The sequence below is a fragment of the Moschus berezovskii genome, chromosome 1 (assembly GCF_049115385.1).
Source record: "Moschus berezovskii isolate FMDL1 chromosome 1, NW_MosBer_1.0, whole genome shotgun sequence".
Lineage (NCBI taxonomy): Eukaryota > Metazoa > Chordata > Mammalia > Artiodactyla > Moschidae > Moschus > Moschus berezovskii.
Genome location: NC_142460.1, coordinates 150,233,306 through 150,256,457, shown reverse-complemented (window position 1 = coordinate 150,256,457; position 23,152 = coordinate 150,233,306). Strand labels below are relative to the sequence as shown.

The 23,152-nt window shown below is 37.8% G+C and overlaps 1 protein-coding gene across 4 annotated transcripts in view; it reads right to left on the bottom strand.

Annotated features, from left to right (window-relative positions):
- Positions 1-23,152, bottom strand: part of GK5 (glycerol kinase 5) — an 80,996-nt gene that overhangs the window by 23,588 nt on the left and 34,256 nt on the right. For all 4 annotated transcript variants that reach the window (XM_088840095.1, XM_055412432.2, XM_055412448.2 and 1 more), the window contains 8 exons: positions 18,732-18,825; positions 13,621-13,752; positions 8,031-8,106; positions 7,505-7,566; positions 7,349-7,422; positions 7,092-7,152; positions 3,886-4,012; positions 2,438-2,542 (listed from right to left, as the gene is read on the bottom strand). In XM_088840095.1, the coding sequence (XP_088696221.1) occupies positions 2,438-2,542; positions 3,886-4,012; positions 7,092-7,152; positions 7,349-7,422; positions 7,505-7,566; positions 8,031-8,106; positions 13,621-13,752; positions 18,732-18,825 (731 nt within the window). The remainder of the gene's footprint in view (positions 1-2,437; positions 2,543-3,885; positions 4,013-7,091; positions 7,153-7,348; positions 7,423-7,504; positions 7,567-8,030; positions 8,107-13,620; positions 13,753-18,731; positions 18,826-23,152) is intronic.

Below are 23,152 nucleotides of genomic sequence, written 5' to 3'. Positions count from 1 at the left end.
TTAAATTACCAGTAATTTAATAAATACCACTGCCTAGTTCTGTTAATAATAAAATTTTTTAAGTAAATAATTCAACTCTGAATTCTCTCTCTCTTCAATCAGACCAACGGTTTCTTGTTTCCTGCCAGAGATGGGACTGGCCTTTGGGGGGCTCCTTATGCCTCCACTGGAAACACATCACTTTTCTAGGTCAGGGCCATTAAGCTCCATCTCCCAGAAAATAGTCTTCATCATTTGACAGTCACAGTGACTGAGCCTCAAGCCAGCAAAGCAGTGGAAATGATCTCCACCGGCAATATGCACACGCTGTCATAAGGAACTAAGGAAAGATTTTTTTTTTAAGTGAGGAATGTGAAGTCATTCTGCTTATCCTTTGCATCTTTTAGGAAGGAGCAAAATTAATAAAAGGAACAACTTAAAAAGAAAAATATTGATATGTAACCTATATTTTCTATTTCTTTTTTGCTTGTTGTTTGGTCGCACTGTGCAGCTTGTGGTTTCTTAGTTCCCTAACCAGGAATTGAACCCTCACCCTTGGCAGTGCAGGTGCAGAGACTTGACTACTGGACCTCCAGAGAATTTCCCATATTTTCTATTTCTGAGTATTCTGAGTTGACTTAAAAACACATGCCCTAAATTGAAAGTAGTACATTTAAAGAAGAGATTTTAAGTGATAAAAACTTTTCAAGTAAACATTTGCTTTTTGGTAGCAAATATCTTAAGCTTATAACACAGGTTCAGGTTTATAGAGAAAGAAAGAAAGAAAGGAAGAAGCAGAGATTGGTATTTTCCTCCAGACTGAATGTTTTCTGCCAACAGAACTATTTTTGTCTTTAAACAAAATCAGCTTAGTTCAAATCAGCAAAGTAAAAAGCCAGACCCTCTCAAAATTTAATCATCAGAGACAGCTATTGTTAATACTTAGGTATATAGCATTACATACTGCATGTATTAAATGTGGTTATGTAATATACAGGCTGTTCATTGTTCACAATAGCCAAAAAGTAGAAACAACCCAGATGCCCATCAACTGGTGAGTGGATAAACTGTGGCACATGCATATAATGAAAAATTATTCAGCAATAAAAAGAAACGAAGTAATGATACACGCTAAAATATGGGTGAGTGAAAGAAGCCAGTTGTAACAGATCACATATTGTTTGATTCCATCCATATGAAATTTCCAGAATACACAAATCTATTGATACAGAAAGCAGATTAACAGTAGCTTAGGGCTGAGGGTGTGTGTGTGAAAGGGGGAATCACCACCAGTGGGTATGGGGGTTTCTTTTAGGGAGAACAAAAAAGTTCTAAATTTAGATTGTGGTGTGGACATAAAGATCAGACTTGTGGTTGCCATGAGGGAGCAGAGGAAAAGAGAGAGAAGGCTGGGAATTTGGAGTTGGTAGATGTAAACTATTGCATTTAGAATGGATAAACAACAAGGTCCCTGTACAGCACAGGGAACTATATCCAATCTCCTGAGATAAATCATAATGGAAAAGAATATTAAAAAAAGAATGTATATATGTGTAAAATGAAGTCACTTTGCTGTGACTAGCCCAGAAATTGGCACAACAATGTAAATCAACTATACTTCAATCCCGCCAGGCTCCTCTGTCCATGGAATTATCCAGGCAAGAATACTGGAGTATAGGTTGCCATTTCCTTCTCCAGGGGATTTTCCCAACCCAGGGATCAAACCTACATCTCCTGCACTGGCAAGGGGATTCTTTACCACTGAGCAATCAGTATACTCCAATATAAAATAAAAATAAAGAAACAGAGGCTGATGGAACCAGGGTCATGCTCTTATCCATGACACTGCATAGCTCCCCCATAGTAGGTTTTCTCTCATACATGACACTATTCACGACACTGAGAATATTATAAAGGCAATTTAAACTATTCTAAACAAAGAAATCAGAGACTTCTGAGCAGCCAGGGGAAAACAGGAGCATATTTTAAGTGGTTGGAAGGAGCATAAAAGGAGGGCTCTCCAGGGAGAGCCAGGACAGCTCACAAGTGGAAGGAAGAGGAGGTTTCTAGAGATCACTTAAGTCCAACTTTGCAGACTCAGAATTTTGATTAGACACAGTCACAAACCAACTAGACAGTGAAGAACAAAGGCAGGTGATGAATGCATCACAAAACAGTGGCTCTGTCGATGGAATTCTCCAGGCAAGAATATTAGAGCAGGTAGCCATTTCCTTCTCCAGGGGATCTTCCCAACCCAGGGATCAAGCCTGGGTCTCCTGCCTTGCAGGCAGATTCTTTATCATTTGAGTCATCAGGGAGGCCCATATTTTCTTCTAGCACGGGTCATTTTATTTTGAGTTTCATTCAAACAATCCATGCATTCCCTGCTGATGAGATCATGTGGTTGTCTTGAGTGAGGGCTGGCCTATCTATGAAAGCCATTTAGAAGACAACTTACCTAGCTGTTGAGCCCACTCTATGGCAGTGCCTGTATCTCCCGCATTGCTTTCAGCTAAGCACACCACTTCTTGCCCGATCTTCCAACCAATTAATGGATAAAAGCCTTAAAAACAAATAAACAATATAAGTCACATAATAAAGAGTGAATTCATTACAGAGGTGTCTGCAGTGGAGCAATCTGGTTATCTCAAAAACTAGCAACATGCCTATGGAGTCAGACTGCCTGAGTTCAAATCCCGGCCCTGTCTCATTTTCTAGGTGTGGTTTTACAAGTTTCTAACTTCTTAGCTTCAGTTTCCTTGACTATAAAATAGCCTACCTCAGAGAGCTCCTGTGAGAATAAACTGAGTTAATACAGAAAAAGAATTTGTGTCTGGCATAAAATATGAACAATAAATATTAGCTTTTATTAGCTACAAGCATATCTATGTCTCTAGAAACACAGAAACAATATTTTAATTGAGAAAGTAATGGTTATTACAAGATTTGTTTGTTAGAGAACCAACCATGTTATTGCATTTATCTGCAGTTTCTAAATAAGGTTTCTAAATAGAAACAATGATCATTTTCCTTTTTTTTTTCACTTAATTTTTATAAAGATCAGTTTTCTAGCTTTCATTTTCCCAATTAACGGAAAATGAAGAACAGTAGGGAGGACGAAAGACAGGAACAAGATTTTAAAGTCCACCTCTAAGTAACCATGTTAAAGCACCAGGGCTCAGACTAAAAGCCCCAAGTGCTCCCAAGTGTAGTTACACAATCTCAATTTCTTGGATTCTGCATTCCAGGATTTCTTCAATTAGGGAGAACAAATTCTTAGCAGTTGTTATTAAAATCCTAAATATACAGGACTTCCCACTCCAGTATTCTTGCCTAAAGAATTCCATGGACAGAAGAGCCTAGCGGGCTACAGTCCATCGGGTCACAACGAGTCGGACATGACTGAGTAACTAACACACTCCCTGGTGCTTTCACCACAGGGGCTAGGGGTTCCATCCCTGGTCAGGGAACTATTAATAAGATCCCACATCCCATACTGTGAGCCAAAAAATAAATTAGAATGAAACCCTGAATACACATGCATCACTAGTTGAGAAGTACCAACCCCAAAAATATTTACCAAAAGAATAAATCCAACACATGAAAGAAGTTTTAGAGACCTAGAAAGATGATTTAAATAAATATAACAAGTGTTAAAGGTAAATCTTTGAAAAGCTGACCAAAATATCCTAATCTTTCTGAATTTTTCCATAGAATCCTGGTTATTTTTTAGTGCTTTTAATTAAAAGAATAAAAGCAAGTGGGTATTGACTATCTCTAAGAAGAATAATGAAAAATATTAGAGAATATCCTTAATACAAAATAGGAAAGTAGCATCACAAAAGTTAAGTGAGTGAAAAAAAAGTGATATTTCATTAACAAATAGGATAAACTCTAACTCCTTACCTCCAACACTCTGTTGAGGGTTATTTCCAGTATTAATATCCAAAAACGTTCCAGTTCCCATGGTTAACTTCACATCTCCTGTCTGAAAGCAGCATTCTCCAAACATGGCTGATTGCTGGTCAGCGACCTGCCCAAAACAAACAAATATAAGATCTTTATGCCTTTAGCAGGGTTCCATTTCACTGTATCCCACTGTCTTATTCACTATAGTCTCATGGTTCAATATTTTCTTTCCTTTTTTTCTTTTTCCTTTAAACAAACTCCCTGGTGAGAACATAGTAACAACTATATAACAGGAGTCTCTCTAGGACTGTAACATTATGTGGAAAACTAACGTGTCTTGGGAATTTTTAGTGGGCAATCTACTTGACCACTTTGAAGAATCATAAGAATAATCTTAATAACAAAAGTCAGAATAAAATTGTGCAGAAAAAAACAGCTAAGGTTGGTCAATTGCAACTTGCAAGCATCTTCATTCATTAGTCAAAATAACAGACCACACAAATTTCCCTTTTAAGAAGTAGCAGAGGTGAATAAGTAGATGTAGGTTAAAACCATGTATTTCCCAACCATACATTTTTGTTAAAAAGAAAAATTATAACCTTCTTTTGGCCCCAACACATGGCTTGTGGGATCTCAGTCCCCCAATCAGGAACTGAACTCTAGCCATGACAGTGAAAGTGTCAAATCCTAACTACCAGACCGTCAGGGAACTCCCTATAACATTTTGCTAATGTAACTACATGTAGATATATTTAATATATTCAGTTCAGTTCAGTTCAGTTGCTCAGTCGTGTCCAACTCTCCGCGACCCCATGAATCACAGCACGCCAGGCCTCCCTGTCCATCACCAACTCCCGGAGTACACTCAAACTCATGTCCACAGAGTTGGTGATGCCATCCAGCCATCTCATTCTCTGTCGTCCCCTTCTCCTCCCGCCCCCAACCTTTCCCAGCATCAGAGTCTTTTCCAGTGAGTCAACTCGTCGCATGAGGTGGCCAAAGTATTGCAGCTTCAGCTTTAGCATCAGTCCCTCCAATGAACATCCAGGATTGATCTCCTCTAGAATGGACTGGTTGGATCTCCTTGCAGTCCAAGGGACTCTCAAGAGTCTTCTCCAGCACCACAGTTCAAAAGCATCGATTCTTCGGCGATCAGCTTTCTTCACAGTCCAACTCTCACATCCATACATGACCACGGGAAAAACCATTGCCTTGACTAGACGGACCTTGGTTGGCAAAGTAATGTCTCTGCTTTTTAATATACTATCAAGGTTGGTCATAACTTTCCTTCCAAGGAGCAAGCATCTTTTCATTTCATGGCTGCAATCAGCATCTGCAGTGATTTTGGAGCCCAAAATAATAAAGTCTGACACTGTTTCCACTGTTTTTCCATCTATTTCCCATGAAGTGATGGGACCAGATGCCATGATCTTTGTTTTCTGAATGTTGAGCTTCAAGCCAACCTTTTCACTCTCCTCTTTCACTTTCATCAAGAGGCTTTTGAGTTCCTCTTCACTTTCTGCCATAAGGGTAGTGTCATCTGCATATCTGAGGTTATTGATATTTCTTCCGGCAATCTTGATTCCAGCTTGTGCTTCTTCCAGCCCAGCATTCCTCATGATGTACTCTGCATATAAGTTAAATAAACAAGGTGACAATATACAACCTTGACGTACACCTTTTCCTATTTGGAACCAGTCTGTTGTTCCATGTCCAGTTCTAACTGTTGCTTCCTGACCTGCATACAGGTTTCTCAAGGGGCAGGTCAGGTGGTCTGGGATTCCCATCTCTTTCAGAATGTTCCACAGTTTATTGTGATCCACACAGTCAAAGGCTTTTGCATAGTCAATGAAGCAGAAATAGATGTTTTTCTGGAACTCTCTTGCTTTCTCCATGATCCAGCGGATGTTGGCAATCTGATCTCTGGTTCCTCTGCCTTTTCTAAAACCTGCTTGAACATCTGGGAGTTCACGGTTTACATAAACACAGCAATATTTTAAGAACCAAAAACTCACCTGAAGAATGCTTTCTCACTAATCAATAAATTTTCTAAGTCAGAAAGAAAGTCAAGTCACTCAGTCGTGTCCGACTCTTTGCGATCCCATGGACTGTAGTCTACCAGGTTTTTCTGTCCATGGGATTTTCCAGGCAAGAGTACTGAAGTGGGTTGCCATTTCCTTCTCCAGGGCATCTTTCTGACCCAGGGATTGAACCCAGGTCTCCTGCACTGCAGGCAGACGCTTTACCCTTTGAGAGTTTTCTAGCCATACCTTAATCTAAACCTGAGTCTACTCCGAGCTGAATAAGAGTGATCTTCTCCAGGAATTTGTAATTTGAGAATTAAATTCCCCTCCCCTCACTTGACTCCTCCACCTATTGAAGTGATTGTCTATCTAGGGTCAGATGTTCTATACCTCCTTCTTAAGCCGTTACAGGAAATTAAAAGCAAGGCCTGAGTTTCTATAGTCAAGAAAGAAACCTCAGGGACATTCCTGGTGGTCCAGTGGCTAAGACTCTGTGCTTGAAATGCAGGGGGCCTGGGTTTGATCCCTAGTCAGGAAACTAGATCCCATATGTTGCAACTAATAGTTCACATGCCACAACTAAAGATCCCGCATGTATCAGCTAAGACCTGGCACAGCCAAATTAATTAACTAATCACTAAAAAGAAACAAAGAAACCTCAAAAACCAGAAACAGCTAATTTTTCACTCATCCATAGATTCTTTACTGTCTCAGTAGATGAAGGATTTTATAAAATGCAAATACACTTTAAAAAATAATAAAAAAGAAAAAAGAAAATGCAAATATTTCTCTTATTTTAATTGCCCTCTCACAGTTTCTCATTATATTGAATATAAATTAAGCATTGGCCCTATCACTGCTTCCTGTCTCCAAACATCAAATTTAAACCACATATTACTCAGAATACAACATTTTCTAAAAATTTAACATAGTACTTTTCTGAAAAACAACATATAGATAAGTCAGAAAAAGTTATAAAGAATTTCCATGATAGAACACTAGCCCATTGGTCCCCTTTCCAGAAAACAGAATCCTTCTGATTATATTCGGGGCCCTTTAACTTAAAAAACACACTCTATTCTGCAAGGACGTTTGTGTTTCTTAAACTAAACCCAACTATTCACAGATATTCATTTAGTGTATACTATACAAGGAAAAATCCTCAAGTTTTCCACTTACCAAGGCCACTATTGGTATAGGCAAACCAAATATCTCTTCATCCACTGATCCAAAATTGTGGCTTCAAATAAAATTGATTAAAAAGTAAGTTACAGCTCTAGAAATATTAATTCTAAAATTTAACATAGCCCCAAAAGTTACATAATGAACACACAAGCACCTTGAAGGTGTAATAGTGATAAAATGATTTTCCCCACAAAGGCGAGGTGAATTCAGGGACAATTTTGCTGGTTTCTATATCTGATTTTCATTATTACCTCGTATCCTTCACAGGAGGCAGGAGAGAGAGAGGGATTGAAAGCAGGGAGGTAATGATCTTGCTCCAACACATCTGGGCATAAAAATATGTTATCAAAATCCTAGCTAGATTACACAAAAATTGGTGATTCAAAAAGAAGGGGAAGAAACTTTACCTCATATGGGTCAAAAAGTCCAGTTGTGCTGGCATTTGAAAAATCCGTGGCAAATTCAGAACCTAAATTTGCATTGGAAATGATCTATTTATTAACAGGTAGTGTCAATCTGCACCCATACCCTCAGCAGTCTCAACCTTGCCTGCTCTCAAATTCATTCAAAATGTGCATTTCCAGTGCAAAGTCTCCAAAGCAATTTCCTGTTTAACGCTTTTAGGCACATTGTCAGATCATGATTCCCAGTTTAAAGATGAGGAAAGGGGCTCAGAGAAGCAATGTGATTACCTAAAGCTATATATACTCTAGGTATAGTTGCAAAGAAGCAGATTTGGTATTTAACTCAAGTCTTACCACTCTCAAACATAAGACTGAGAACAGGTGTCATCACAATTTAAAAATCACTCTTGTCTTAGAAAATATCTGAAATTAGCTAGGGGGGAAAGTTAAAACTTTCACTTTTTTAAGATGAATGATTTCTATTGGTCAAATTCCAGTTACTTGAGTGGATCTATCAAATCACCTTTACCTTTTGTGAGCTTATGTAACAACCAGGTATCAACAGTCCCAAAGCAGCAATTTTCTTCTTCCACTGCCTTTCGCACCTTGAAAACACAACAGCACATGATCAGTTTAAAAAGGATAAATTATTAAGTGCATGACCAAGTGCCAATCACTTAACACAGTATCATCCCATTTTTTATAAAAATTAATATATAGAGAAATAATTTCTAGAATTTACCCTCAACAATTCTAAGCAATTACTATAGGGTATAAAAAGGCTTTAGTTTTACCCCAAGTGTGCTTACTTTTGTGATGAAGAAAAAGTGTATCTATTTTTTAGTTTACATATACAAATATGTCTAAATATAGAAAGTCTAAAAAGGGATATAGCACAATAAACCTCACAGGTCAAATCAAAACAGTTGCCTGTTTCTGTATCACAAGTTAAGAATGCTTTTGTAATCTTAAAATGGTTTAAAGAACAAAAAGAATACTTTGTAACACATGAACATGAAATTCAACTTTCCATTTCCTTAAAGTTTTACCGAACACAGAACACAGCCATGCTCATTTCTTTATGTATTATTTATGGCTACTTTCATGCTACAGTGGTGGACTAGTTGCAAGGGAATCCTCATGACCTCTGAAAGCCTAAAATATTACTTGGCACATCACAGAAGAAATCTGCCAAAGCGAAAAAAGAATCAAAACTTCCTTAAACTAGCTAACAGAGAAACTGCCAAGCTTGTAAAGATATTGTTAACTTACTGGAAAACAATTCCCCAAATCCTACTTGGCCATCTCTCCAACTCTTATTTGCCCTTTAAGACCAGCGTTTCCTGGATATGCCCAACCCAGCATCCAAGGACATCTTCCATACAGGCATTATCTTACAACACCATTCATTCCCTAAGCTCCTTAAGAGCAGGAACTGGATAACATTTATAACTCCAACACCTAGGAACATCCCTTTCAAATAACAGATGTTAAAAAAAAAAAAAACTTGCTAAATAAATGAGGTAAAAAACAGTAAATGAACATATTTAATAGTAGAAGGGATCAATGAAAGACTAAAGGCAGGAGGAAAAGGGGCAACAGAGGCTGAGATGGTTGGATGGCATCACTGACTCAATGGACATGAGTTTGAGCAAACTCTGGGAGATGGTGAAGGACAGGGAAGCCTGGTGTGCTGCAGTTCATGGCATCACAAGGAGTCAGACATGACTGAGTGACTGAATAACAACAAAAAAGTAATCAGGCATATGAGGAAATAAGAGAACATTGTGGCGGGGGTGGCTGGTGAGGGTGGGAAGGAGAAAGAGACAATCCATAGGAGTTACAAATACTAGTCATGGACTTTTAAAATACCATGCTGATTTGGGGCATGGGGGTGGAAAGAAATTCTAAAACTAAAAAACTAAGAACTTAATGGTTGGGTTTTAATAACAGTGTATTACAAACAAAGAGATAATAAAAGAGTTGGAAAACAGGTTAGATGAAAATACCCAAAATAAGGCCCATAGAGACCAAAGAATGGAAAATAGGCAATAAAGAGAGTCAAAAAGGATTTAGTCAAAAGATCTAACATACATAAAAGCAGACTTTCAGAAGGAGAATGGAGCAGAAATTTATATTTGAAGATAATAGTTGATAACTTTTCCAAATCAACAAGATATCAAGCAATGAATTTAAAACATCCTACAAGGCCCAAGCTTCCCAGGTGGCACTAGTGGTAAAGGACCCGTCTGCCAATGCAGGAGATGTTAAGAGACATGAGTTCAAGCCCTGGGTCAGGAAGATCCCTTGGAGAACGGAATGGCAACCCACTTCAGTATTCTTGCCTGGAGAATCCCATGGACAGAGGAGCCTGGCAGGCTATAGTCCATGGGGTCGCACATGGTCGGGTACGACTGAAGCAACTTAGCACGCACGCATGCATGAGGCCCAAGCAGGTTGTCACACTGAGATAAGTGCAGAAAATGTACTTGATAAAGGCAACATCCACACATAACAAAATATCTTAGCAAACAGGAAAAGGAAAGTATTTCCTTAAATTTGATAAAGAATATCTAAAGAAAACCTATCATAGATTCACACTAAATGGTGAAATGTTGAAAGCTTTTGTTTCAAGATCAGGATGAGAAAAGGATCTTTGCAGTCATCCTTTCCAGTCAATATATCCTGCAGGTCCTTATCAACATAAAGAATAAGAAATAAAAGTAGAGTCATATTTCTGTATCACATGTCATTAGGAAATTATAAATTAAACCAATGAGATACTACTTCACAACTACTGTGTGTTAGTCACTCAGTCGTGTCCAACCCTTTGAAACCCCACGGACTGTGAAAGTAAATTCTCTCAATCATGTCCGACTCTTTGCTACCCCATGGATTGTAGCCTACCAGGCTCCTCCGTCCATGGAATTCTCCAGGCAACAGTGGGTTGCCATTTCCTTCTCCAGGGGATCTTCCCAACCCAGGGATTGAACCCAGGTCTCCTGCATTGTGGGCAGATGCTTTACCATCTATGCCACCAGGGAAGCCCATGGACTGTAGCCCACCAGATTCCTCTGTCATGGGATTATCCAGGAAAGAATAGTGGAGTGGGTTGCCATTTCCTTCTCCACTTCACAACCTGACAACTATTAAAATAGCTAAAATCCAAAGTACTGACATCAAACGTTACCAAGGATATGAAGCAACTCCCATTCATCGTTGGGATGAATGCAGAATGGTAGAACCACTTCAGAAGACAACTTGGCAGTTTCTTAACAAATTTAAAACGTACTCTTACCTTATCATCCAACAACTGCATACCTAGATATTTATCCAAATGAGGTGAAAATTTATGTTCATATAAAATCTGCACAGTGAAACCATTGTGAATGATACTGTAATTGTAGATATATCACAATAATACTTTATAATAATGTGTCACTATTGATTAATCAATTGTAACAAATGCAGCATATTAATGCAAAATGTTAATAATAGAAAAACTGCATTGGGGGAGTATGGAAACTCTGTACCTTCTGCTCAAGTTTTCTGTAAACCTAAAACTCCTCTAAAGTTAAAATATACTAATTTATTAATGGACAAATGATTTATTCAGCTTGCATATATCTTCTTGAGTCAGTCTGGGTAGTTTGTGCATTTCTAAGAAATTTTCCCTTTTATTTATTTATTTAAGTTTGCTGGCATATGCTTGTTCATAGTATTGTCTAATGCTTTTAACTCCAGTGTGAAGCTGGAATTAATATTAACTTTTTCATTCATAATTTTAGTTATCTGGATCTTCTTTTTGTTTTTTCCTTTTCTTTGTCAGTCTAGCTAATCTTTTCAAACCCACTTTTGATTCTGTTGATTTTTTTCAACTGTTTTTCTATTCTTTATTTCAACAGTTTTCACTCTAGTCTTTGTATTACTTTCCTTCTGCTTGTTTGGGTTTAGTTTGCTCATTTTTTTCCCCAGTGTCTTAAGATAGAATATTAGTTTTGTTTTAACATAGTCTCTCTATGTAATATAGCCTTAATCTATATTTCCTTGTAAACACTATTCTTGCTACATCACATTTCGGTATACTATGTTTTCATTCATTTTCATTCATCTCAAAATATGTTCTAATTTCTCTTGGGATTTCTTTTTTTAACCGATTATTTAAATTGCTTTGTGTAACTTTCACATAGTTTTGAACTTCCCAACTTTCTATTACTTATTTCAAATTTCATGCCTTTGTAGTCATAAAAATACTTTGTATAATTTCAGCCCTTTCAAATGTATTGAGACTGATTATGGTGTAGAATATAGTCTATCCCGGAGAAGCTTCCATATACACTTAAGAAGGATGTATATTCTGTTGTTACTAGTTTTCTATAAAAGTCTATTAGGTCTAGTTAGTTTATACTATTGTTCAAGTTTTCTGTTTCCTTATTGACCTTCTCTCCAGCTGTTATACCAATTATTGAAGTGGGGTACTGACATCTCAAACTACCACTGATGAATTGTTTATTTTCACTTTTGGTTCTGCCAATTTTTGTTTCCTGTATTTTAGAACACTGTTATTAGGTGCATACAAGTTTATAATTGCTGTGTATTTCTGATGGATTGACTTATTATTAAAAAATGCTCTTCTTTATCTTTAGTAAAACTTTTGTTTGTTTTTAAAGTCTCTTTTATCTAATATTAGCATAGTCACTTAGCTTATGGTTGCTGTTAGCATGGACATCTTTTCTATCCATTGACTTTTTAAAAAAATATTTCACTGAGGTATAGCTGATTCACATTGTTGTATAAATTTCTGTTATATAGCAGAACGATTCAATTATATATATATTCTTTTTCATATTTTTTCCATTATAGTTTATCACAGAATATTGATTGTAGCTCTGTGTGCGACAGAGTAAGTCCTTGTCATCCTATATATTCTAGTTTGCATCAGCTGATTTCAGACTCTCAATCCTTCCCTCAACAACTCCCTCTCCCCCTTGGCAATCACAAGTCTGTCTTCTGTATGTCTGTAAGTCTGTTCTGTATAGTAGATTCCATTCATTTATTCTTTTATTTAAGTGTCATTCTGACTCATTTACTTCTGCATTTTCTTTTTTTGGGAGGGGCATGCTAATCAGGGACTGAACCTCGGCCCCAGAAGTGAAAGCCCAGAACTCTAACTCCCTCTAGACCTCAAGGGAACTCCCCATTTAATCTTAACTTATCTGTTCTTTTGGTCTAAAGTATGTCTCCTGTAAGATAGCACACAGTTTGATTTCAATTTTTTAATCTAGTCTAAAACCACAATGAAATACCATCACCTACCCACCAAAATGGCTAAAATTAAAGACTGATAATATCGATTATGATGGTAAATGAAATTATAAGCTCTCTCATTCACTACTGAGGGGTGTGTAAATTGACAAAAACCGGAAAAACGTTTGCTATTATCCACTAAAGGGGAAAATATATATTCACCTTTATGCCCTAAAATATTCCATTCCCATGTGTAGATATAATAGAAATACATTTACAGCAGTAGAAATACACAGCATTATTCATAATGGCCCCAGACTGGAAATAACGCAAATGTACATGAACAGAATGGATACACACATCATGGTAAAATCATATGCTGAACACTAAATAGCAATGAGAATATAAGAAAATTAATTTATACACGAATGTGGGTATATTTCACAAATATAATGCTACGCAAAAGGAGTCAGACACAAAAGAATGAACACTGTATGATTCCATTTACAAAGTTTAAAGATATTCCAACAAAGAAAGCAAAGTGCAGTGTCGGGGAATAAACATGTAAATTACAAAAATGGAAAGAAAATGTAACACACAGTGCCACAGTGTTCTATTTCTTGATTCAAGTAGTGTTAAACAGATGTTTGGTCCATAAAATATCACTGAGTGGTAGGTACATTTTGGTTCATTTACTTTTCTATATGTGACATGATTCACCATAAAAATGGTTTAAAGAAATATTGGGTAAAGATTCCTTGTCTTCCATCCCAATGTGGTAGACACAATTTTCCCTCAAATAATCAAATTAATATCCTTATTCCTTCAATTTTTTCATCCCTCAAACACACACACACACAATCTTTTCTTACCTCAGTCAGGTTCTGCAAAATCCAGGCCAATCTCAAAGAAACATGCTGAGTTGTGAAAGTGAACAAACTGGCTGCTAGAAATCGTTTACTTCTAGTGAAAAAGTGCAGTACTTGGCAGGAACTGTGTATGAGCTATTTTTTTAAAAAAAGATATTTTAGGAAAATGTGTTTAATGGCATTTGATGTTTCTATATCAATTCTATACACATGCAAACAAACTCAACAGCAAACAACTTCTTTAACTCCTTATATAGTGTCCTCAGCTCATAAGGAAATCAAGCAAAGCACCCTAAGAGGACAATTTGCAGTCTAAAATATGAAACGTGACAAACCTACTATGAATTTCTTTAGAATACTAGAGGCTCGAGTACTTACAAAAACCTTTTTAAAATAACTATTTTCTACCTCTTTATCTATTTTTAACTATGGAAGTAAAGCAAGAGAGTTAAGGGAGAAGGATATTTTTCTATTAGAAATATATTTTTAATCAACTTAGTATTAGCCCAGAAGGGAAGTTTCCCTACACATTAAGTGTTTAAAATTTGGGATGAATTATTTTATTTAATACTATTTATATTTATCTAATGATTGAAGATGAAATATACAGTTTTAAGTTTACTTCTTAGTATGCAAAATCTTTAATTGGAAAAAAAAAGCCTTATACAAAAAACTAGCATTGAGTTTTAAGATTTGTAAGGCATACTAAAACCGCACACACCCGAAACAACAAAATAAAAACGTATCCTGCTACCTGATGACAAGGATGCAGATGGACGATTCAACTTCTGAAACTGATGTTTTACAAAAAATTCAATTATAGAGAATTTATCTACTTGCATGTTTTCCTCTGTTATTCTGACTCATCCCCAAAAGAAATTGAAAGATTTTGGTTTATTTAAAATAGAAATACAAATTTATTTTTCTTTCATTTTTAGCATAAGGCATCAATCAATAAACGTGTAGACTCAGTTCTCTCATTATAGTTTTGTTCTTCATTGTTTTTTTGAACAATAGACTTCAATTTTTTTCACCTTTTCTTTCTTTTTGGTGAGGGCATTTAAGTTCTACTCTCTTAGCAAATTTCAGTTCTACAATATGGAATTATTAACTATAGTCATCATATTACACGATAGATTCCCAGACCTTAGTCATCTTATAACTAGAAGTTGTACCCTCCTTCTCACCCTGTTCAGTACTCCGACCTTCTGCATTCTGACCTTCTGCGCTTTGCATTACTTATTAAATATAAGACTTTTTAAAAAGTATTTAATAATCCTCTTTCTGATGTGTTATATGTTAAGAAACGCTTCAAACTGAAGTAAGTTCTTCTTCCACAAGCAACTAGATTTTTCTCTATAAAAACTTAGATTTGGGATCCTTCAGGGATCTTCTGTTAAAATGTAGATACTTTGGTGGGGGCACACAAAAAATATTAAGACTTCTAACACCTGCACTTTTAATCAATATACAAACAATGAACACTTTTGTTCATATGAAAGTGAAAGCGAAGTTGCTCAGTTGTGTCCGACTCTTTGCAACCCTATGGACTGTAGCCTATGAGGCTCCTCCGTCCATGGGATTTTCCAGGCAAGAGTACTGGAGTGGGTTGCTGTTTCCTTTGTTTATATACTTAACAACTATTTATTGAGTGCCTTCCAAGACCCAAGAACAGTGCTAAGGCCCTGAGAAAACAGACCAAACAACAGGCAGAATCCCCGTCTTCTTGAAATTTACATTCTAGCAGGAAGAGACAGGTAAATAAGGAATCAAATCAATAAATGAGATCATCCAAGAATACAATGGTTCTAAAATGAACCCCTATTTAATGTACTACTAAAAAAGAAAAAATGCTGTAAGTTACATTATGACATAATGCTAAGATATAATTCATGGTTAAAATGACAAAAAAAAAATCCCTGATGATTAAAAATGCATCCTGTTTAAAAATCATCGGGCTTCCCTGATAGCTCAGTTGGTAAAGAACCCGCCTGCAATTCAGGAGATCCTGTTTCAATTACTGGGTTGGGAAGATCCCCTGGAGAAGGGATAGGCTACCCACTCCAGTATTCTTGGGCTTCCCTTGAGGTTCAGCTGGTAAAGAATCAATCCGTAATGTGGGAGACCTAGGTTTGATCCCTGGGTTGGGAGGATCCCCTGAAGAAGGGAAAGGCTACCCACTCTAGTATTCTGGTCTGGAGAATTCCATGGACTATACAGTCCATGGGATAGCAAAGAGTCAGACATGACTGAGCGACTTTCACTTTAAAAATCATTCTTTTCAAAACTAGAAAAAATACACATCTTATAACTCATACACTGCGGGTGGAAACGTAAATGGTACAACCACTCTGAAAAAAAAGTACAACATTGTTTTCTTATAAACAAAACACACAATTACCCTATATTCTAGCAGTCATCCTCTTGGGGTACTTATCTCAGAGAAACGAAAACTTATGCTCGCATAAAATCCCGTAAGCAAATGTTCATAACAGCTTTATTGGTAACAGCCCCAAACTGAATCTAGCACAGATGTCCCTCAACAGGTGGCACATTAATAAAACTTGGCAATAAAGCAGAAAGGAGCTACAGATACATGTAACAACTTGTGTTCTCCAGGGAATTATACTAAGCGAAAAATGACCCAGATTTAAAAAGGTTATGCTGCACGATGCCACATGTCTCACATTTTTGAAATGAGAAAAATTTGTAATGAAGGACAGATCAGTGGTTGCAATGAGCTAGGGATGGTAGAGGGTAGGGAGGAACGCAGGAGAGAGGCAGACGTGGTTATAAAAAAGCAGCATGAGGGATCCTTGTAGTGATGAAAGTATTCAGTGCCTTGACTGTGGTGTCATGTAAATGAACATACAGAAAAAACTATAGAAACTAAGACACATACACCTATAAACAGAAATGAGTACAAGTAAAACTGGGAAAATCTGAATGAGCTATGAAATATATTAATGTCAATAACATTATGTTTAACATTATGCTACAGTTTTGTGAAGTGTTACCACCGGAGAGAAACTGTAAAACATACAAGGGATCTCTGTATCATTTCTTACAACTGCATGTGAATCTACAATCATCTCAATTAAAACTTCAATTAAGAAATGTGTGTTAGATCTTTGCAGTTCGATGACTATTGTGAAAGAAAGGACAGTAATAAAGATTGGATTGGAGGTGGGGGATGCTGCTGTAAATCAGATGGCAGAGAAGGACTCCCACAGAGGAGCCGGGCCCTGAAGGATGAGAGGAGTCCAGCCATGATGGTGGAGGGAGTCCCTTGCAGGTATGAAGGCTTCAGGGTGAGAAAGGGCTTGAGGGCAGGCAAAGCTGGAGCCTAATCCTTAGGAGCTTCAGGGAGAGTGGGGTCTGGAAAGAGGTTAGGGTCAAACTATGATAAGAAGTTAGGATTTTATGCTAAAAGCAAAGAAAAGCCTTAGCAGCCGTTAGGCAAGGATCAGGACAACAGTGAGAAGAAGCATGGTTGCCGGGAGGAAACATGGTGCCAGGAGATGGCCACCATGCCTCAATTTCTTCATCACTTTGCCTGGGGGCAGTGGTGGCTAAACTCACGACCTTTGTGCCAGCTCTGGCACATTCTCCCTAAATATTTCCAAGAACCTCCATCACCGTTGTCACCACAAGGATCTGGAAAAGGACAATTACAGCGTAGGGTTCCTTCAGCACGACAGGCTCTGCTATTTTGTGCGCTAAACTCTTAAGAGTCTGTTTGTATGCATTTCTCTGCTAGGAGAGGCCCAAAGTTACATCATAGACATGTTTGGTATCAAGTAGCCAAAGTCCTTTAAATGTTCAGTTTTGTGCTTGATGTCAGTTTTATGTCACGATTTGAGATATGGGGCTTATTCCACAGAAATAAATGCTTTCACAATTTATTTTCAAAGGCATAAACATTTTAAACACTTCAGTGACCAACTTAGGGAATGTCTAATGAATTGACTGATTAAAAACTAAAATTATATATTAAAGTATAACACTGCACATTATAACATTATAAACAGTACAATTTTAAATTATACCAAAGTTCACAACATTTCCTTATAACTACTTTCAACACCCTTGCTCTGTCTTTCTGTAAACAGCATCTCTGATATTCAGCTTCACAAGCTATTAAGGTAAAATACATTTTTATATACTAAACTAACAAAAAAGAATCAGTGTGGGTAAGATTATGGCAAATATGCTTCATTCATGTATTACTGTCATATTTATAATATGTTGGGTTGGCCAAAAAGTTGGTTTGGTTTTCCTGCATGATGTTATGAAAAAGTCAAACAAACTTTTTGGCCAACCCAATATTTAGACTTGCTTTTCATATAAAATTAATGTCCTCAAACACTTATCAAGGAAACCTGATGTTCCAGACACTCCCCTATATGTCACCTGGTAGGGGCAGCCTAGCTGAGAAAGCATTTAACTGTGTGGTATTAGAAGCGTTAAAATAATCAATATTGCATAGCTAGTCATAATTAATATTTGGTATAATATAATAATATTTGGCCTTGAAGATAAGATCAAATATTGCAGGTATCAGCACATTTGAGGAGCTGGAAAACTGCCTTCCTCTTTGACTCAGTAATCTCACACTTCTGAGTGATACAGACGCAACTGCTGCTACTGTCGTTACCAGCGTTGTCACTGCCTTCCCACGTGCCAGGCATAATGCTGAAAGACTGTGGCAGTCAGGCAGTCAGCTAGTTATCTACCTCAGTATCCGTTCCCCACTTTCATAACTATGTCCAGATGATAAAATCTGGAGATGGTCTGTACCTATTCTGGACATAATCTGTATTTTTTCTATTTCTCCAGGAATAACAATGAATTCTCAATAACTTGTGAACCTCTGGCCCACCCCAAACCTCCTCAGGACTTCGTGAAGAGCCGCTGTTAAGCACTTCAACCCACCACACATACTTCTGGGTGACTCTTGCTAAATTTCACTAGTATGGGGAGTGTGCATGTGTGTATTCTCTTCTTGATGGCCTAAAACATCATCAGTAGATTATATAATTCAGCAGACAGCTAAAGAATATATACAGGAAAAACAGTAACATCCAAATCACAGAACAAAAGAAAAAGATTACCTTCATTAAAAGAGAACTATTCCAAGATTTTACAAGTTCAATAGCTCTTAGGTCTTGCCAACTAATGAAGTTGTGGAAATGCTTTCCCGTTTTCCTAAGAAAGATGGAAATAGTATTTTGAGACTCATTATAAATCAATGACTACACTATATAAAAGATCTGCTGACGCCAGAGAAAAGAAATTTAGAGGCCAAATTGTAATTTCAACATATGATTTAATTAGGTGGGGCTCTGTGAATGTCTCTTCTTTCTGATTTGACAAATTGAGCATACTTTGTAACAATTATGTGATATATAGCATAAAATTTTCAATCAGATTCTATCCAAAAAGCTATCCTTTTGGAAGCATGACAATGTGGGCACTTCCAAAAACAAAGCAAAACTGATTAAACATCTTTAAAGATGCTGATGCAACTTTCAAAGCAAGATAAAGAAGCCAAAGCTTTTCTTTTCGTTGTACTTATCTTGATATACACAATCAGATAAAAACTGTACCTACAGGAGTACGGAAATGTCGCCTTATCCTATTTTATGCTTCTCAACTTTAGGACTGGTTAGCCTGGTAGGCTGCAGTCCGTGGGGTCGCTAAGGGTCGGACACGACTGAGCGACTTCACTTTCACTTTTCACTTTCACACATTGGAGAAGGAAATGGCAACCCACTCCAGTGTTCTTGCCTGGAGAATCCCAGGGACGGGGGAGCCTGATGGGCTTCCGTCTATGGGGTCGTACAGAGTCGGACACGACTGAAGTGACTTAGCAGCAGCAGCAGCAGCCACTGGCAACCTACCCGGCTTCCCAAAATTTGTCCAAAAAATAAATAAATAAATGCAACAAACTGGGTCAATGCTACAATAAAAGTATAGCCCTAAGAAATACTGTACAAATAAATACTTTTTCCTTTGAAGCTCCTGAAAATCAACCACTGTCATCCACCCAGCTCCAACATCCAGCCCTGGCTGGCCTCCTGTCTTTCCTCCAGGAGGAAACATTGCCCCTGCGTGACTGTGAAAGTGAAAAGTGAAAGTGTTACTCCCTCAGTCATGTCCAACTCTTTGCAACCCCATGGACTGTACTCTACCAGGCTCCTTTGTCCATGGAATTTTCCAGGCAAGAATGCTGGAGTGGGTTGCAATTTGCTTCTCCAAGAGATCTTCCCCACCCAGGGATTGAACCCAGGTCTCCCTCATTGCAGGCAAACTCTTCACCATCTGGGCCACCAGACCACGTTCAATTCCCAAGACTGTCATTTCCAACGCTTCTTAAGCAGTCCTCACCCAGGGTCACATCCTCAACTTTACCACCTGGAAACATTCTACCACTGGTATTCTATCACTTTGTTGCAAACCTGAAACATTGTAAATCAAGTATACTTTAACTGAAAATACAAAATAGCTTAATGAGAGGAAAATTCTCACAGTATAATAAAGGAAAAAAATCAGGATTAAAAACTTTACATATATTGCAATTCCAACTTGTTTAAAAATAAATAAATAAGGCAAATTAAACAAACAGACAAAAAACCCCAACACTTAACTTTGTAATATATCAGCAGGCATGTCTTCCTACTGGATTGGCCAAAATTTTTGTTTGGGTTTTTCTGTACCATCTTATGGAAAAACCTGAATAAACTTTTTGCCAACCCAATATTATTTCAGTTTTCTCAATCTTACTCCCTAAATACCTTCTCTTCCTTTAATCCCTCAAACATTCCCTTTTCTTCCCGAGAACCCCACCTAGGTTTACTTTCCTACTAGGCTTATTTACAACTCAGCAGTGGCCACAGGCCAGGAAAAGGTCAGTCTTCATTCTAACCCCAAAGAAAGGCAATGCCAAAGAATGCTCAAACTACTGCACAATTGCACTCATCTCACACGCTAGTAAAGTCATGCTCAAAATTCTCCAAGCCAGGCTTCAGCTATATGTGAACCGTGAACTTCCAGATGTTCAAGCAGGTTTTAGAAAAGGCAGAAGCACCAGAGATCAAATTGCCCACGTCCGCTGGATCATGGAGAAAGCAAGAGAGTTCCAGAAAAACATCTATTTCTGCTTCATTGACTACGCCAAGGCCTTTGACTGTGTGGATCACAATAGACTATGGAAGATTCTGAAAGAGATGGGAATACCAGACCACCTGACCTGCCTCTTGAAACCTGTATGCAGGTCAGGAAGCAACAGTTAGAACTGGACGTGGAACAACAGACTGGTTCCAAATAGGAAAAGGAGTACGTCAAGGTTGTATATTGTCACCCTGCTTATTTAACTTATATGCAGAGTACATCATGAGGAACGCTGGGCTGGAAGAAGCACAAGCTGGAATCAAGATTGCCGGGAGAAATATCAATAACCTCAGATATGCAGATGACACCATCCTTATGGCAGAAAGTGAAAAGGAACTCAAAAGCCTCTTGATGAAAGTGAAAGAGGAGAGTGAAAGGTTGGCTTGAAGCTCAACATTCAGAAAACTAAGATCATGGCATCTGGTCCCATCACTTCATGAGAAATAGATGGGGAAACAGTGGAAACAGTGTCAGACTTTATTTTTTTGGACTCCAAAATCACCGTGGATGCTGATTGCAGCCATGAAATGAAAAGATACTTACTCTTTGGAAGGAAAGTTATGACCAACCTAGATAGTATATTGAAAAGCAGAGACATTACTTTGCCAACAAAGGTCTGTCTAGTCAAGGCTATGGTTTTTCCAGTGGTCTTGTATGGATGTGAGAGTTGGACTGTGAAGAAAGTTGATCACCAAAGAATTGATGATTTGAACTGTGGTGCTGGAGAAGACTCTTGAGAGTCCCTTGGACTGCAAGGAGATCCAACCAGTCCATTCTAAAGGAGATCGATCCTGGGTGTTTATTGGAAGGACTGATGCTAAAGCTGAAGCTGCAATACTTTGGCCACCTCATGCGACGAGTTGACTCACTGGAAAAGACTCTGATGCTGGGAAGGATTGGGGGCGGGAGGAGAAGGGGACGACAGAGAATGAGATGGCTGGATGGCATCACCGACTCGATGGACATGAGTTTGAGTGAACTCCAGGAGTTGGTGATGGACAGGGAGGCCTGGCGTGCTGTGATTCATGGGGTTGCAAAGAGTTGGACACGACTGAGCGACTGAACTGAACTGAGCCACTTTAATGGGGGTTTCCCAGGTGGCTCAGTGGTAAAGAATCCACCTGCCAATACAGGAGACTCAGGAGATGCGATTTGTTCCCTGGGTCAGGAAGATCTCTAGAGGAGTAAATGGCAACCCACTCCAATATTCTTGCCTGGAAAATTCCATGGACAGAGGAGCCTGGTGGCTACTGTCCATAGGGTCACAAAGAGTTGGACAGAAAAGAGTCGGACACGACTGAGCAGCTGAACAACAACAAATTACTTTAACAACTTGCCTTCACATGCGCTCTATCAATTCTTTTTTTAATTGTGGTAAAATATACATAACATAAAGTTTACCATTTTAACCATTTTTAAGTGCACGATACAGTGGCATTAATGTTGTTAACATAGCCACTATTTTCAAACACTTGGGCTGCTTCCACCTTCTTGCTACTGTGAATAACACTGCTACAAACACTGCTGTAAAGTATCTGTTTGAGTCCCTTTTTTCAATTCCTTTGTGTATACATCGAGGATTAGAATTGCAGGGTCATATGGTAATTCTATGTTTAGTTTCTGAGGAACGGTCACACAGTTTTCCACAATGGCTGCACCATTTGACATTTCAACAACCAGTATATAAGAGTTCCAATTTTTCCATATCCTTACCAACACTTGTTATTTTACATTTAAAAACTTATAGCCATCCTGGGGGGTGTGAAGTGGTACCTCATTGTAGTTTTGATTTGCATTTTCCCAACAAGAATTTTTCATGTTCTTATTGACCATTTGAATATTATTCAAGCCTTTGACCATCCATAAATTCATAACTGGGTCTAGGTTTGGGTGGTATGGTTGAGCTATAGGAGTTATTTATGTATTCTGGATAGTAATCCTTTATCAAATGTACAATTTGCAATATTTTCTACCATTTTGTGAGTTTTCACTTAAAGTGTCCTTTTTTTTTCTTTCTGGTTTTCACTTTTATTAATGGGATCACAGCGTTCACCTACATCATGAACAGAGTACTTCCTTTTCCTTGAATGATCCAAATGGTCACCATTATTACTGCTACCAATCAGGAAAGTGATTCTCCATTTGTTTTAGTCCTCGGTCTTAAATGAAATCAGAAGCCAAACACAGCAAGACACACATCTTCCATATCACATGCTTCAGTCAATTTTCAGAAATCAAATTTAAGATATCAATTGCTATAAACTTCTTCAGACACATTTTTAAATTGCAAACTATACATTATGCCAAAATAATTTCAACACAACTTTATTTCTTATTATTTTGGATTAAATTAGGGTAATTC